We start from the raw sequence: 16,969 nt of genomic DNA on the forward strand, positions 1-16,969 counted from the left end.
CCGCCAGGACCGGTTTGGCTCAATGGATAGAGTGTCGGCTTGGGGACTGAAGGGTCCCGAGTTTGATTTCGGTCAAGGGCATGTACCTTGGTTGCGGGCATATCCCCAGTCGGGGGTGTGCAAGAAGCAGCTGATTGATGACTCTCTCTCATCGATGTTTCTAACACTCTATCTCTCGCCCTTCCTCTCTGTATAAAATCAATAAAATATATTTTTTTTAAAAAATAAGTTCCTGATGGGAGGCGCTGGGGATTAAGAAATTAGAGAAAGAAAGAGACAAGAGGTAGAAATAGATTCATAAAGCTGGGCGCTAGGTGGGTGCCATCTCTCTGATGGAGAGACAGTCGCACACACCACAGACAGCACAGCATATTTATTGGCTTCCAAAGGGGAGTTTAAGTCAAAAGGAGTTTCGGGTGTGCCCAGATCCTATTCATCAAAATCTGGGTAAGCTCCTTATTTTTTGGTACAAGATTTAGCATATCAAGACCTGGGTGAGTCAAGGTCCTATTTGTTCCTCATTCCAAGCACATGGATTAAGAAATCAGTACTTGCCGTTTTTCCGTGCAGGACGTGGAAAAAGGAGAAACACCACAGTTTACTATATAACTTTTTATTGAAAATGTTTGCCAACCCCAACTCGAGAAAGTAAAAAAGGTGGATCAGAGGGGGAGCAAGCTTACTGATTGTTCTTAAGAACAGTGAAGGGGCCCTAGCCAGTTTGGCTCAGTGGATAGAGCAAAAAGTCCCAGGTTCAATTCCAGTCAAGGGCACATACCTCGGTTGCAGGATCCTCCCCGGTCCTGGTTGAGACGTGTGAAGGAGGCAACCAATCAATGTGTTTCTCTCACATAGATATTTCTTTCTGTCTTCCCTCTCTCTTCCACTCTCTCTAAAATTCTATGGGAAAATATCCTTGGATGAGGATTAAAAAAAGACAAGAACAGTGGAGAGTGAAGCTGCTCCTGGCCTTCCTGGTAGTAGGTCAGAGTCCTAAAAGGGAGAATGGAAACCTAGTGGAGAAGATGGCGAAGTAGGAGCTAGTGGAAAACAAGGCAAATCATGAATGCAATCCTACCCACTGCCAGGGAGCACCAATCACATGACCCTTACAGAGGAACTATCGTACTAAGCACCAGCCTTCTTTTGGCAGCTGACTAAACATTCTCCATGAACCTTCCAGAAGAAGAATGTCCTATTCATGCCCCTAGCCTTTGATGAGAATCACCCCCAATCAAACTGCTCTTGTGGATAGCAGCCTTGTCGACAACCCATCACACTCCCAACTTCTCCCATCCCTGCCCTCAACAGGAAGTGGAGATTTTGAAAGACAAAGGTGGTGTGGATAAATAAGCCTCAACACTAATTTATCTTGGGTATTTCTGTAGAGCTGGTGCTAGGCAGGACAACTCCCCCTGCCACCCTCATTACACGTACTGCCCATGTTTAGTTCCAGCCAACTCTAACTCATTTAAACACCTCTCTGTGTTCCAAAGGGTCCTTGCCTATATACAATTTACTGTCACTTGCCATGCATTATATACTCTGCTACTTTCCCATAAACTCTCTTAAAATTAACATAAATCTATCAGACCCATATTACAAGTAAGAACACTGAACCTAGGAGGTAAGCTCACTCAAGATAACATAGGTAGCCCTGGCCAGTGTTTTCTCAGTGGTTAGAGCATCAACCCATGCACTGAAGGGTCTTGGGTTCAATTCCCAGTCAAGGGCACATAGCTGGGTTTCAGGTTCAATCCCTGGCCCCAGTTGGAGCTTGTATAGGAGGCAACCAATTAATGTGTCTCTCTCACATAGATGTTTCTTTCTCTCTTTCTGCCCTTTCCACTGTCTCTAAAAATCAATGGGGGGAAAATATTCTTGGATGAGAATTAACAAAAACAAAACAGAAAAAAGATGACATAGCTATTAAGTATGAGAGCTGGGATTCAGACTTTCCCAGGTCTTTCTTTTCAAACGGTTCCACCCAAGAAAAAGACTAAGAATGAACAGGTAAGCTGGAGATCTTAAAGACCACTATAAATGGCATTTGATCTTAAAATTTTACATTTACCTTTCTATATGGCCATCTTTATTTACTATTTTCCGCAAAATGTTTTCATAAAATTTATATGCTGTGAAACTACATAATTTTTATTCCCCAAACTTTTTGCTATATACTATCTGAAAATCTACTCTTTTAGAAAATTGTTGAAAATCTTTAGTTACTCCTCTCAGCATAAAGCACTTTAGCAAAACACTGTTAGCATCTTTAACTATATTTTAGATTTCTAAACTTATTGGCACCAAATGAAGATTATCTCTTCATAATACACAAACTGGACCTCTACCATTTGACCATTCATTTATTCTACAAACACTCTCAGAGGAGCCAGGGTACTGAAGGATAGACACAAGAACAGTGCCCTCACACAACTTAATCTAGAGGGAGAAGCAGATGACCAAAATATTGCCAAAGTATATCACTATAAACTATTGTATCAAGAAGGAAAAACAAGGAACAAATAAATCCTATCAAATATTTGAGGAATAAATAATACCAATCCTATGCATACTTTTTCAAAAAATAGAGAAGGAAAACTTCCCAACTCATCCTATGAGGCCAGCATGAATTCCAAAACCAGATAAAATTGTCACAAAAACTACAGCTCAATATCTCTCATGAATATAAATATAAAAATCCTTTTTAAATACTAGCAAACTGACACCAAAAACATATAAGAAGGATTAAATGCTATGACCAAGAGAGGTTTATCCCAAGAATACAAGGTTGTTTTGAAAATCAATTAATGTATTGATAATATACTACATCAATAGAATAAAGGACAACAGATATTTCATCTTCTCAATAGATATAGATTAAGAAAAGGCATTTGACACAATCCAATGCTCATTCTTGATAAAAATCCTCAAGAAATTAATAAAAGAGGGGAATTTTCAAACCTGAAAAAGGCATTTACAAAAACACTACAATTGCCATCATGCTTAGTAATAAGACTGAAGGCTTCTCCCCTGATGTAAGGAACTAGACCAGATGTCTGTTCTCACCACTTCTATCCAGCATCCTACTCGAGGTTATTACCAGTCAAGTAAAAAACAAAAATTGAAGTCATCCAGATTGAAAAGGAAAAAATAAAACTGCATTTACAGATAACATAACCCTCTGTGTAGAAAAGACTAAACTCTATTTGCAGATGACATGATCCTATACGTAGAAAATCCTAAAAATTTTATTTAAAAAAAAACAAACAAGAAAAAAAGTTAAGCAAGGCTGCAGGAGATAAGATCAATTGAATTTCTGCCAAGACCGGTTTGGCTCAATGGATAGAGCGTTGGCTTGGGGATTGAAAGGTCCCGGGTTCGATTCCGGTCAAGGGCATGTACCTTGGTTGCGGGCATATCCCCAATGGGGGGTGTGCAAGAGGCAGCTGGTCGATGATAACTCTCTCTCGTCGATGTTTCTAGCTCTCTATCTCTCTCCCTTCCTCTCTGTACAAAATCAATAAAATATATTTTAAAAAATAAAAAAAAGATCAATTGAATTTCTATATACTAGCAACAAACAATCCAAAAGTTACATTAATAAAACAATTTGATTCACAATAGTATCAAAATGATTCAAATATGTGGCAATAAATTTAACCCTATAAGAGCAAGACTTTTATTGTGCAAGCTATAAACCACTGCTGAGATAAGTTCAGATCTAAATGAATTGAGAGAGATATCAGATCCAAGATGGCTGCGCCCAGGTGAACACCTAGCTGCAGCCGCACACAACAATTTCAATAAAATACAACTAAAATATAAAACGGACATTGCCCAGAACTACAGGAAGGTTGACTGACTGGAAATTCTACAGCGAGAAGCAAGGAGAAAACCAGAAGGAGGCGCGGAGGAGCTGGAAAAGCCCAAGGTACGGAGACGCGGCGCGCGGAGAGGACGGACCTGAGAGGAGGGAGGCCGAGTGCCTGGCGGGCGTTCCCCAGCGGAAAGGAGATAAAACTCCGACTGTGCTGGGCCCCCGACTGCTCTGGACCCCAGTTCTAGGCCGGACCCCGGGGACTCAGGCTCAGCCACAGGGAGCCGGGCTGTAAGGCGAAACCCCGGGGAGAGGCGAAAGGAGGTCCCGGAGGAGCGCACACTGAGCGCAGAGAAGGGACGGTCGGCTGTGCCGGGGGATTGCCCTGACGGGAAGGAGACTGGGGCTCCAGACTGCTCTGAACGCCACCTCCAACTCCACTTCCAACTGAACTGAACCCCAATACCGGGCTCATTAGGGGAGAGCATAGACTGTTTGGCAGCAGGCGAAAATCGAGGGCACCTCTCTCTCAGAGGCGCCGGCAGCAGCGAGCACTGAAGGACCCGCATAGGGCGGGGCTGACAGAAGCCAAAGCTGCAGGCTCCACCCTGAAACCCCGCCCCATCTGTAACTGCGAAATGAGACAACACAATAGATCACAAACGAAAGAATTGGAGGACAAAAAGCGTCTGGATATAGAGTTCAAATCTACGCTTATAAGGTTTTTCAAGAATTTCCTAGAAAAGATGGATAAGGCCTATGAGGATATGAAAAGAGATCAACTAGAATTAATAAGGAGTCAACAAGAAATGATAAGGGATCAACAAGAAATAAAGAATACATTGTCTGAAATAAAAAATATTTTACAGAGTCCTAAAAACAGGAGGGATGATCGCAAGAATCAAGTCAAAGATTTGGAACATAAAGAGCCAGAAGACACTCCTCCACAGAAGCTAGAAGGCAAGAGAATCCAGAAAATTGAAGATAATGTAAGAAACCTCTGGGACAACTTCAAGCGAACCAACATCAGAATTATGGGGGTCTCAGAAGATGAGAGAGAGCAAGATATCGAAAACATACTGAAAGAAATAGTGACAGAAAACTTCCCCCACCTGGTAAAAGAATTAGACTTACAAGTCCAGGAAGCGCACAGAACTCCAAACAAAAGGAATCCAAAGAGGACCACACCAAGACACATCATTATTAAAATTCCAAGAGCAAAAGACAAAGAGAGAATATTAAAAGAAGCAAGAGCAAAGAAGGTAGTAACCTATAAAGGAACACCTATACGATTGTCAGCTGACTTCTCAACAGAAACCATGCAGGCCAGAAGGGAATGGCAAGAAATATTCAAAGTGATGAATAGCAAGAACCTACAGCCAAAATAATCTACCCAGCAAAGCTATCACTCAGAATCGAAGGCCAGATAAAGAGCTTCACTAATAAAAAAAAGCTAAAGGAGTTCATCACCGCCAAACCAGAATTATATGAATTGCTGAAGGGAGTTCTTTCAGAAGAGAAAGTAAACAAAGATAAAAATTATGAACAACAAATACGTAACTATCAACAAGTGAATCTAAAAACCAAGGAAATTAAAAAAATCTGATGAACAATATTAACTGTTGAATATAATAGAATCAGAGGTATGGAAGGGGAGTGAACTGATGATTCTTGGGGAAAAGGGGAGAGGGGGGAGTGGGAAGAGACTGAACATAAACTGTGCACCTATGGATGAGGACAATGGGGAGAGGGGAAAGGGCAGAAGGTGGGGTGGGAACCTGGTGGAGGAGAGCAATGGTGGGGGGGGGGGGAACATTTGTAATATGAACAATAAAAACTTATTTAAAAAATAAATAAATAAAATAAAATAAAATAAAATAAAATAAATTAAAAAATGAAAAAAAAATGAATTGAGAGAGATATCATGTGCATAGATCAAAATATGCAATATTGTTAAAAAGGCAATTCTCCCCAAATTGATTTATAGATTCAATGCTATACCCATCAAAATCCCAGCAAATGTTTTAAACAGAAATTGGCATGCTGATTCTAAAATTTTATATAGAAAGTCTAAGGTCCTAGAAGCCAAATAATTCTGAAAAAAAAACTTAAAACACCCAATTTCTACACATTATCAAAATTATAACTAAGTTAATCAAGACAGTATGATATTGACTAAGAAAAGACATATAAATCAAGGAACACAATGACTAAGTCACAACTCTTACAGTTATGGTCTATTGATTTCAAAAAAGGTAACAAGGCCATTCAATGAGAATGAGGAAAGGATGGTCTTTCGATGATGCTGATATAATTGGATATCCATATGCAGGGGGGAAAAAGAAAATTTATACTATAACATCACTTCATACAAAAATTAACTAAAAAATTAATCACAGCCTGCCCAGTGTGTGTGGCTCGGGTTAAACGACCTATGAGCCAGGAAATCAGAGTTCCATTCCTAGTCAGGGCATGTTCCCAGGTTGACGGTTCAATCCCCAGTAGGGGATGTGCAAGAGGCAGATGATCAATGATTCTCTCTCATCATTGATGTTTCTATCTCTCTCTCTGAAACAAAAACATTTTTTAAATGTTTCAGACACTTAAATGTAAAATCTAAAATTATAAAATATTTAGGTGAAAGCAAATAACTAAATCTTTGTGAAACTCAGACATAATCCATAAAACTAATAATAATTAATTCTTGAAAATATCCTGTTAAGAGAATGAAAAGATAAGTACAGACTGGGAGAAATACTTGCAAATCACTTACCTGATAATGAACTTTTATCCAGAATATACAAAGAACTCTTACAGCTCATAATAACACAACCCAATTAAAAAAGAGCAAGAGATTTTAAGAGATTTCACCAAAGAAAATATATGAATGCCAATAAGCACATGAAAAGATGCTTGTGCAGAAAAGAGTTAACATAGCAAGCCTGAAACTGCTATCCTTGGGAAAGTCCTGCTTGCAAGGATTGCCCTTGGCTAAGAACTTGGATTTGGAGAGTTCTGGCCATTCCCTGATAAAAATGGCTCGCTGTGCCTAAACTGTTCCAGCAATGTGGTTTATACTGACCACCTACTTTCCTTCTGGGAACCTGGAATTCTGGTACATGCTAGGGTAAATGGTGCCGGTGTGGCCAGCCCCCAATAAAAACCCTGGGCCATGAGTCCCTAATGAGATTTCCTTGTAGATATTTCACACGTGCTGTCACAACTCATTGCTTACGAGAATTAAGCACATCCTGTGTGATTTCACTGGGAAAGAACTTTTGGAAACCTGTGGCTGTTTTCCTCCAGATTTCACCCCATTTGCCTTTTTCCTTTGCTGCTTTTGCTATGAGTCCTTTCACTGTAATAAATCAAAGCCATTAGTATGACAACATACTGAGTCCTCTGAATCCTCCTAACAAATCATTGAGCCTGGTGGTGGTCTTCAGGACCCCCAACAAAATGCATGACATTAATAATCATTAAGGATATGTAAACCACAACCCTAATGAGACTCCCTTTCAGAATCATTAGAATGCTATCAGTCAACATTGTTGCCAAGGATGTGAATAAAGTGGAACTCTCATACATTGCTGATAAGAGTGTAAAATGGTACAGCTGCTTTAGAAAATAGTTTGACAATTTCTTAAAAAGTTAAGATATTCTTACCAGATGACCTAGCAATTCCACTCATAGGTATTTACCCAAAAGATATGAAAACGTATGTCCACACAAAAACTTTAACATGAACATTCATAGAAGCATTATTCCTAATAGCATAAAAACTGGAAATAATCCCAATTTCCATTAGCTGGTGAATGAACAAACAAAATACAGTAGTGTATGGAATACTATTCAGCAAAAATATTTGGAATTTTAATACATGCTATAATATTGGATGAACCTCAAAAACCTTTTGCTAAGAGAAAGAAGCAAGTTTTTCAAGTATCGTATTTTCCAGCGTATAAGACAACTTTTGAAACGAAAAAAAGCCTGCTCAGATTGGCCAGTCAGAGAGGCGGTCTATTAAAAAAAGAACTGGTGTTGCCTCGGAAGTGGAGGGTAGTCTTATACAGTGAATATAGGCCTAACCTATGTTTTAACTGTAAAATTAGGGGGGTCGTCTTATACACCGGAAAATACGTGTGTGTGTGTGTGTGTGTGTGTGTGTGTGTGTGTGTGTGTGTATTATATGATTCAACTTACATGAAATTTCTAAAGAAGACAAATTAATAGAGACAGAAAGTAGAAGAGTGACTGCCTCAGTCTCAGGGTGGGAGCAGAGACTGGTGGCAAACAAAGGCAAGGGAAGTTTTTATTTTTTAATATATTTTTATTGATTTCAGAAAGGAAGGGAGAGGGACAGAGAGATAGAAAATTGCACATCATTTATGTGATAAGGGTTAATATCCAAAATACACAACTCACTAGGAAAAAATCAGATGAAAATATGGGCAGAGAAATTGAATAAACATTTTTACAGTGGAGACACACAAATGGCCAACAGATACATGGAAAGATGTTCAACATCACTATCAGGGAAAGGCAATTCAAAACTACAATGATAGTGCTCACTTCAGCAGCACGTATGCTAAAATTAGAACGACACAGAGAAGATTAGCATGGCTCCTGCGGAAGGATGACATGCAAATTTGTGAAGCGTTCCATATTTATAGAAAAAAATGCCTACTATGATATATCACCTGTTAGAATGCCTATCATCAAAGACGAGAAAACATGTTGGTGAGGATGCGGATAAAAGTTAATCCCTGTGCATTGTTGGTAGAAATGTAAACTGGTGCAGCCTCTGTGACAAACAATATGGTGTTTCCTTAAAAATTTATAGTCCAGCGAAGGTCTGGGGGTGGAGTTCTGGTGTGGGGTGAAGAGAGTCAATGAGGAATAAAATGGAACATCTGTAATATTTTTGACAATAAAAACAATTTTTTTCAAAAAACTACCATATGACTCAGCAATCCCACTTCCAGGCATATATTCAAAGAAAACAAAATCACTATCTTAAAAAGGTATGTGTAGCCGAAACCAGTTTGGCTCAATGGATAGAGCGCTAGCCTGAGGACTGAAGGGTCCCAGGTTCGATTCCAGTCAAGGGCATGTAACGTAGTTGCAGGCACTTCCCCAGTAGGGGGTGTGCAAGAGGCAGCTCATCAACGATTCTCTCTCATCGATGTTTCTAACTCTCTATTCCTCTCTCTTCCTCTCTGTAAAAAAATCAATAAAATATATATATATTTTTTTTTTTTAAGGTATGTGTAACATCCTTTCCCCCCCCCTCCCATGATCATTGCAGGATTATTTATAACTAGAGGCCCAGTGACCGAAATTCATGCACAGATAGGGTCCCTAGCAGCTGCTGAATGCTGGCCGGGGCCTCCTTTCCCTGGCTGACCTAGGCCTCCCTTCATTCCGTGCTGCCCCCTGGTGGTCAGTGCATGTCATAGCGAGCAATCAAACTCCTGGTAGGTCAAAATCCCGAGGGGACATTTTGCATATTAGGCTTTTATATATATATATAGATATATAGATAGTCAAGATATGGAAACAATGCAACTGTCCATAGATGAACTAATGGTGAAGAAAATATGAGAGATAATTTTTCAGCAATAAAAAGGAAAGAAATCTTGCCATTTGCAACAATCTGGATGAATCTGGAAGGCATTATGCTAAGGAAATAAGTCAGACAGAGAAAGACAAATACTGTATGATCTCACTAATAGTGGAACCTAAAAAATAAAATGAAAAACTCATTGGCACAGCAAACAGATTGGTGATTGCCAGAGGCAGAGGTTGGGGAGTGAGTAAAATGAGTGGAGATGGTCAAAAGGTACAAACTTCCACCCTGACCAGTTTGACTCAGTGGGTAAAGCATTGGCCTGCAGACCCAAGGGTCCTGAATTAAACTCCAGTTAAGGGCATGTACCTCAGTGCAGCCTCCTTTGCAGCCTGGGCCTGCCAGGCCCTTACAGGAGGCAACCAATCCATGTGTTTCTCTCACATCAATGTTTCTGTCTTTCCCTCTCTCTTCCACTTTCTCTAAAAATCATTGGAAAAATATTCTCGGTGAGAATTTAAAAATTATAAAATTAAAAAAGGTACAAAATTCCACTTAAAGATAAGTTTTAAGAATATAATGTACTACTTGATGGTTATAGTTAACAAAACTGCATTTTACATTTAAAATTTGCTAAGAGTAGACCTAAAAAATTTTCATCATAACGAAAATAATTTTAAATATGTTGAGGTAAAAAAAAAAAAAAACTTATTGTAGTAATTATTTGGCTAAATATAAAATCATTATGTTGTACACCTAAGATGAATGCAATGTTATATGTCAACTATGTATCTCAATAAAACTGGGGGGAAACATCACCATAATCCAACATATATACTAGAAGAATTTCATAGCTCAAATGCTAAAAATAAAAAAAAATGTTAACCTATCCATGGGACAGCAGGAATTCTGCTATTGATATATTTTAGCCAAAATCTGTTAATATCTCATCTATTTATATTGTAGAATATGCTGTTAAAGAATATTCTAGATGACTTACTCAAAGTGTATTAACTTTTAAACAGAAAGTAAGCTTTTTACATTAAAAGAGAAATGATGCTTTATATGAGCAAATGTAATATTAATATTATTCAGCTTTTAAAAAGGAGAGCCTGCCATTTGCAAACAATATAGATGAAATAAAACCAGACACAGAAAGGGAAAAAAGCTTGCACGGTCTCACTTAAGGATAGAATCTTACATATATAGTAGCAAAAAGTAGACTGGTTAACAGAGGTAAGGGAGGTAGGGAAAATAGGGGGGTGCAGTTAGTAGGATAGAGATCTAACCTAAAGCATAATGACTATAGTTAATATTGTATTAAATACTGGAAATTTTCTAAGAGTGGATTTCAGATATTCTCACCACAAAGGTGTGTTCATTAGCTTGACTGTAGTAATCATTTCACTGTGTATGATCAAATCATGTTGTACACCTTAAAGATTAAAGATATTTATATTTTTTAGGTAAAATTGCATGTCATCACTTAATAGATGTATAACTTGCCAATGCTACTTAACCCCCTCCAAGCTTCGATTTGAAAATCGGGTTATTTATTCATAGGGTCATTGTGAGAATAGAGCTAAGGCACAGGTTCCATATTATAGTTTCCTCAAGCTCTGGAGAGCTGATGGTCAATTCTAAAGTCTGAGATGACAGGAAAAGGGGGTGTGAGAAAGGAACTTCCAAGGAGAAAAAGCACGAACTGGGAGTCGGGATATTGCTCAGCAGACATTTACTACCGTGCAGCTTGGCAGCCCTGGGCCATCACTTAACTTCCCTGGCCTGTTCAGTAGGCGTTTGCCCTGCCCTGGTTCTTAGCAAACAGGGGTCCTGGGAGGCCTCCCACCCGGGCCCACCATCACCCAGACACCCCGGCATCCCGTCTTAGGGGCGGGCTGGCCGCGAGAGGGCAGCATTCTCCCAAACGACCACCCGCGCGTACACCTCTGCGACCCTAAACCCAGCTGGAACAAAAGAACGGGACACTAGAATCCTGGGTTCCCCTTCCATTTCCTGGTCCCGAGGCCTTTGCTCTGTCTCATTATTAAAAAGCAGTTTATCAGAGCTCCTCAGGCTGGGGCGGCCGAGCGCGCGGGCAGTTATCGCGAGATCGCCGCCGGAAGTGGGTGGCAGCCGAGACGCAGCGGCTTTCCTCACCGGAAGGCGAGCGGTCGGCGGAGCAGCTGCAGCCGTTTGCTCCTCTCTCCCGCGGCAGCGCTCACCCCGCCGGGCCTTGCCAACCGCAGCCCGCGCTCTCGGCCTCCCTGCCTGCTCCGCCGCAGGGCCCAGCCTGCCGAGCCCTCCGAACGTCCGGCCGCTCGCTCGCTCGCTCCCTCCCTCCATCCGCGCTGCAGCGAGGCCGCGCCCTGAGGCCCAGTCCGCGGCGGCTCCCGGCAGGTGATGCCCAATACGGCCATGAAGAAAAAGGTGCTGCTGATGGGGAAGAGCGGGTCGGGGAAGACCAGCATGAGGTCGATCATCTTTGCGAATTACATCGCTCGCGACACCCGGCGCCTGGGCGCCACCATCGATGTGGAGCACTCCCACGTCCGATTCCTGGGCAACCTGGTGCTGAACCTGTGGGACTGCGGGGGCCAGGACACCTTCATGGAGAATTACTTCACCAGCCAGCGGGACAACATCTTCCGCAACGTCGAGGTGCTCATCTACGTGTTTGATGTGGAGAGCCGCGAGCTGGAAAAGGACATGCATTACTACCAGTCGTGCCTGGAGGCCATCCTCCAGAACTCTCCCGACGCCAAAATCTTCTGCCTGGTGCACAAGATGGATCTGGTGCAGGAGGACCAGCGTGACCTGATTTTTAAAGAGCGAGAGGAAGACCTGAGGCGTCTGTCCCGCCCGCTGGAGTGCGCCTGTTTTCGAACATCCATCTGGGATGAAACGCTCTACAAGGCCTGGTCCAGTATTGTCTACCAGCTGATCCCCAATGTGCAGCAGCTGGAGATGAACCTAAGGAATTTTGCCCAGATCATCGAGGCCGATGAAGTTCTGCTGTTCGAGAGAGCCACGTTCCTGGTCATTTCCCACTACCAGTGCAAGGAGCAGCGCGACGTGCACCGGTTCGAGAAGATCAGCAACATCATCAAGCAGTTCAAGCTGAGCTGCAGTAAGCTGGCCGCTTCTTTCCAGAGCATGGAAGTTAGAAATTCCAACTTCGCTGCTTTCATCGACATCTTCACGTCAAACACGTACGTGATGGTGGTGATGTCGGATCCGTCGATCCCGTCCGCAGCTACTCTGATCAACATTCGCAACGCCAGGAAACACTTTGAGAAGCTGGAGAGAGTGGATGGTCCCAAGCACAGCCTCCTTATGCGTTGAATGTTGCCAAATGCTCTTTCTGAAAATGCTGAATTGCCTTCCCTCTCCCCCCGTCCCTCCCGCATCCTTTTAGTATTCATAATGTGGTGTGCTTAAAAGTGGGCTTTGAATTGTGTGCTGCTTACTACTTCCATCTCTTCCCTACTCCCCATTCTTTAAATCTCGGACGCTATTTACTCAGCTATCCAGTAGAGCTTTAAGATGGCCTTTCTGAAAAGTTGGTATGGTGTAACACTAAAGTAGGTGGTGTGTGTGTATGTGTGTGTGTGTTCTGATTACCTGGTTATAATAGATATATACATCAAAGCCTTTACAATATCTTCCTGTATTCCTTGCAAGGTTGCAATGATGGAATGTTACTATTTTATCAGCAAGATATTAAAATGCATTTATAAATTCTTCTTGGCTTCGGTCATAAATAAACATTTGCTGTTAGCAATTTAAAACATGGTCTTATTTGAAATAATTTGAAGGGGTTAATATGTAAATCTAAAGATTCTGACTGGCCACAGTATTGCTTTACCGGTAAGTCTGATTTTGTGATCTTAGCCCCCATCACCTTAAGGATGTTTCATAGCAGCTGTAACAGTGACTGAACATTGAATCTGGAGCTAGACCACCTGAGCTGAGTTAGTATTCTTTCTAGTACCTTCACTTACTAGCTTTGTAAACTGGGCAAGGTATTTAATTTCGCTGTTGGGTTTTCTCATTTATAAAATGCAGATAAGAATAGCACTACAAAATAGGATTGTCAAAAGGATTCAGTTAAAACATAGAAAGCATTTAGAATGGTGCCTGGCATATACTCAGTACTGTGTCAACTAGCAATACCACCTACTAAGCCATTCTTTTTGCCCCAACCCCACACACATACTCCGAAATTACTGGACATGAAGCCTAGCAACATTTATTTGAACCCTTACTAAATGCTAGGTATTCTTAAATACTTGATGTGCATTTTCTTATTAATCCTCACAACCTATGAAGGAAATTACTTTTATCTCTACTTCAATAAATGAGAAAACTAGTATGGCCTTAATAGAACTGAATCTAGACAATATGATTTCAGATCCTCCCCCTTTCCTATTACATCCCACTGACAGAAGTGTTAATCATAAAAATCCTACCTTTTTAAGTGTATATTCATATAATTCCCCTAATTTTACAGATGAAAGAAACAAGCCCAGTAAGTTAAGTAACTTCTCAATAGTGGTTAAGTAACTTTTGGGCAAGATCACTATCCCATCTGCATTTGTCTGGAAATTGGATAATATTGAATCAAATTCTTAGATTAACTAGTTTGAGGGAAAGATAACATTCCTAATTTGGATTGGCAATGTGGTATGGTAAAATCAGAAAAGAGATCTAAAATGTCCTTTCCAGCTGCCTTAAAGCAATCTACATATTTTGGAGCCAAGAAACCTCTGACCAACTCCTCTCACCTCTTTTTACAAATGAGACATTAGCTCTGTATACAGATTAAATATAAGCAATAAACTTTACAGCTGTATGTGGATGACAAGGTCCCCTACCTGTGAAGAGCAAGAAGCTAAGGTGATGCAAGCAATTAAACTCATCTACTTGGAGCCTTTGGCAGTAAGTTACTATAAAGGCTCCAGATGAAAACTTTGAAGGTATAGATGTACTTTTTAAAATACTTCATTAGTGACTCTAATAATTAAATGGCAGTAACAAAATGCTCATATCTGAATCTCACAAATTTCTGTTGATAAGGTTACTGGTATAACTGATTTTTTTTTTTTTTTTTTGAAGGGCATGTTTTTGTTTTTGATATATATTTTATTGATTCTCCACAGAGAGGAAGATAGTTAGAAACATTGATGAGAAATATCAATCAGCTGCCTCTTGCACAATCCCTACTGGGGATGTGCCTGCAACCAAGGTACATGCCCTTGACTGGAATTGAACCTGGGACCCTTCAGTCCACAGGCCAGTGCTCTATCCACTGAGCCAAACCAGTTAGGGTGGGCATGGTTCTTTTGCATATAAAAATCTAGCAAGTTCCAGAGCCATGTGATATAATATTGAATGTTTATTCAATACTAGAGCATGTAGGACATTTACAAATAGTCTCATAGGGGACCCACAAATATTTTAAATTTAGGATGCAGATTTGACATTCACTAGAACTACTCATCTGTTAACATTACATAAAAGAGAATTTTAGTTTAGCATACACTTGCTTTACATTGAGGAAAATGTCCTTAAACATATTTTAGTTTACTCAGAGTAGGAAAAAATAGGGTTTCCTTTTATACAGGTCTCAAGAATTTGTTTTTCCTTAAGATAAAATTGACTGCCCTCGTGGGGTAGCTGTTGGTTAGTCTGGAATTGAACCCTCAACTTTAGCATATCAGGATGATACTCTAACCCTGTGATCGGCAACCTGTGGTTCGCGAGCCACAGGCAGTTCTTTGGCCTCTTGAGTGTGGCTCTTCCACAAAATACCTCGGCCTGGGCAAACCTATTTTGAAGAAGTGATGTTAGAAGTTTAAATAATTTGGCTCTCAAAAGAAATTTAAATCGTACTGTTGACATTTGGCTTCTGTCAACTAATGAGTTTGCCGACCACTGCTCTCACCAACTGAACTAACTTGGCTAGGGTTAGCCTTAAGCTTTTTGGTGTGATAATTACCAAGAAAGCATATTTAAAAAGATTCCTAATCCCCATTTTAGACCTATATAATCTAACCTGTCACAGGTGATTCCCGAGTCCATTTTAAGACAAATCATTAAAACTCCCTGGCTTCAGCCCATCTGCAAAACAGGTATAATCACTATCTTAATAACTATAAAAATTAAATTATATGTATTAAGTAACTAGTAAATAGCTCTGGTGATGATGCCCTATCCTCCCTAACATTAATTTTGGGTTTATAGAGTTTTCTTTAGACTAGAGAATTTAGTTTCCCAGTTATAGAGTCCCTTATTGGTTTACTAATAAAGGAATATAGCAATTTAGATTTTTTTTCCACTGCAAGTATGCTTTTTACCATCTTTTCTCACAGAGTGGCCTTTAAACTGGGATTGAACAAATATCTTAGAGAAGCCCAAAATGAGTGAAAGATGATTAAGCCCCCACTTCCAGAATGCTTCCTTCCCTTTTTCTCCTCTCCCTGCCAGTTTTCTGGCAAATGAACATGGTTTTAATGGTTAAGAGTTTGGGCAAGAGAGAGAGGTACTGTTTGTGCTATTGCCTTCCAGTGTGTACTCATTCCTCCTGATTCAGAGAGCGCCATGGGATGTATTCACTCGATTCTAGAGACAAGCGCTTTTCTTGGCCAGAGACCATGACTGAGTGAGGCAGGATTTTGTACAAGAGGCCTTACATCTGACTCCCATCTCTACTGTCCCCGGCCTTTTAGTTATTTGTAGTTTATTAAGGAAGGAAAATATGCTCAAATCCTAGCTTTACCACTGACATAACTGTATGACGCTGAACAAGTTATTTAACCCCAAATTCAGTTTTCTCAAGTTATGAGACTATTCTGTAGGCTGTGGGAAACTGGAAGAAAGCAATATAATCAAAATTAGCTCCTTTCCCACAAAACAGTGCCCTTACCACCACCACCCTCCCTCCCCCCCCCCCAAAAAAAATACAAACACACAAATTTTTTAATTTGCATTCTTTTCTGTTCAAATATAAAAGTAGGGTTAAATTCTCATAGTCTAAATTAGACTAAATATAAATCTGCTATACAACCCAATGAATGGATTTATAGTTTGATAGTGTTCCTTAAGTGCCTAGTCATCTTCCATCCTTTTCCTTTTTACTAAATTCATTCTGCTCCAGTCTTCACATATCACATGCACTTTATTCCATAAAACCATTTTCCAGCATCAACCTACTTGAATAATCAGTCATGAAGCCTGTTTAGAGCTTTCCAAACTTAAACTTTGTCCTTTTGACTACACAGCTCAAGGCACTATTTTTCTTTTATTTTTTATTTTTTGTTAGTACCAGAATGTTCTATTAAGAAATAAAAGTTCTATTTCCCTAAAATGAAAGATCCATGTATTCAATAGCTATTATGTTAACCATGTAATAAATTTGCACCAAAAACTACTCATCCTTATGTTAATTAACTGAAATTATATCAGTAAATTTAACTACTACATTGCCATTTTCTTAATGCTTATAAGATTGTTCAAGAAATCAAAATGGCTTCCTATAACTTGATGTTTGCTTTCCAAGTACTTCACATTTCAACTCC

The 16,969-nt window shown here is 40.1% G+C and overlaps 1 protein-coding gene and 1 non-coding gene across 2 annotated transcripts; both read left to right on the forward strand.

Annotated features, from left to right (window-relative positions):
* Positions 1–8,384: 8,384 nt before the first annotated feature.
* On the forward strand, positions 8,385–8,491 carry LOC118716815. Its single transcript, XR_004987273.1, has one exon. It is a non-coding gene; the product is annotated as a U6 spliceosomal RNA (small nuclear RNA).
* Positions 8,492–11,497: 3,006 nt separating this feature from the next.
* Positions 11,498–13,180, forward strand: RRAGA (Ras related GTP binding A). Its single transcript, XM_036434140.2, has one exon. The coding sequence runs from the start codon at positions 11,793–11,795 to the stop codon at positions 12,732–12,734; it is 942 nt and encodes a 313-aa protein (XP_036290033.1). The 5' UTR covers positions 11,498–11,792; the 3' UTR covers positions 12,735–13,180.
* The last annotated feature ends 3,789 nt before the right edge of the window (positions 13,181–16,969 follow it).

This window comes from Pipistrellus kuhlii, unplaced genomic scaffold, assembly GCF_014108245.1.
Source record: "Pipistrellus kuhlii isolate mPipKuh1 unplaced genomic scaffold, mPipKuh1.p scaffold_m20_p_12, whole genome shotgun sequence".
In the NCBI taxonomy this organism is placed as follows: domain Eukaryota; kingdom Metazoa; phylum Chordata; class Mammalia; order Chiroptera; family Vespertilionidae; genus Pipistrellus; species Pipistrellus kuhlii.

Coding starts and splice junctions, on each gene's coding strand:
- RRAGA (XM_036434140.2), top strand. CDS start 11,793: ATGCCCAATACGGCCATGAAGAAAAAGGTGCTGCTGATGGGGAAGAGC.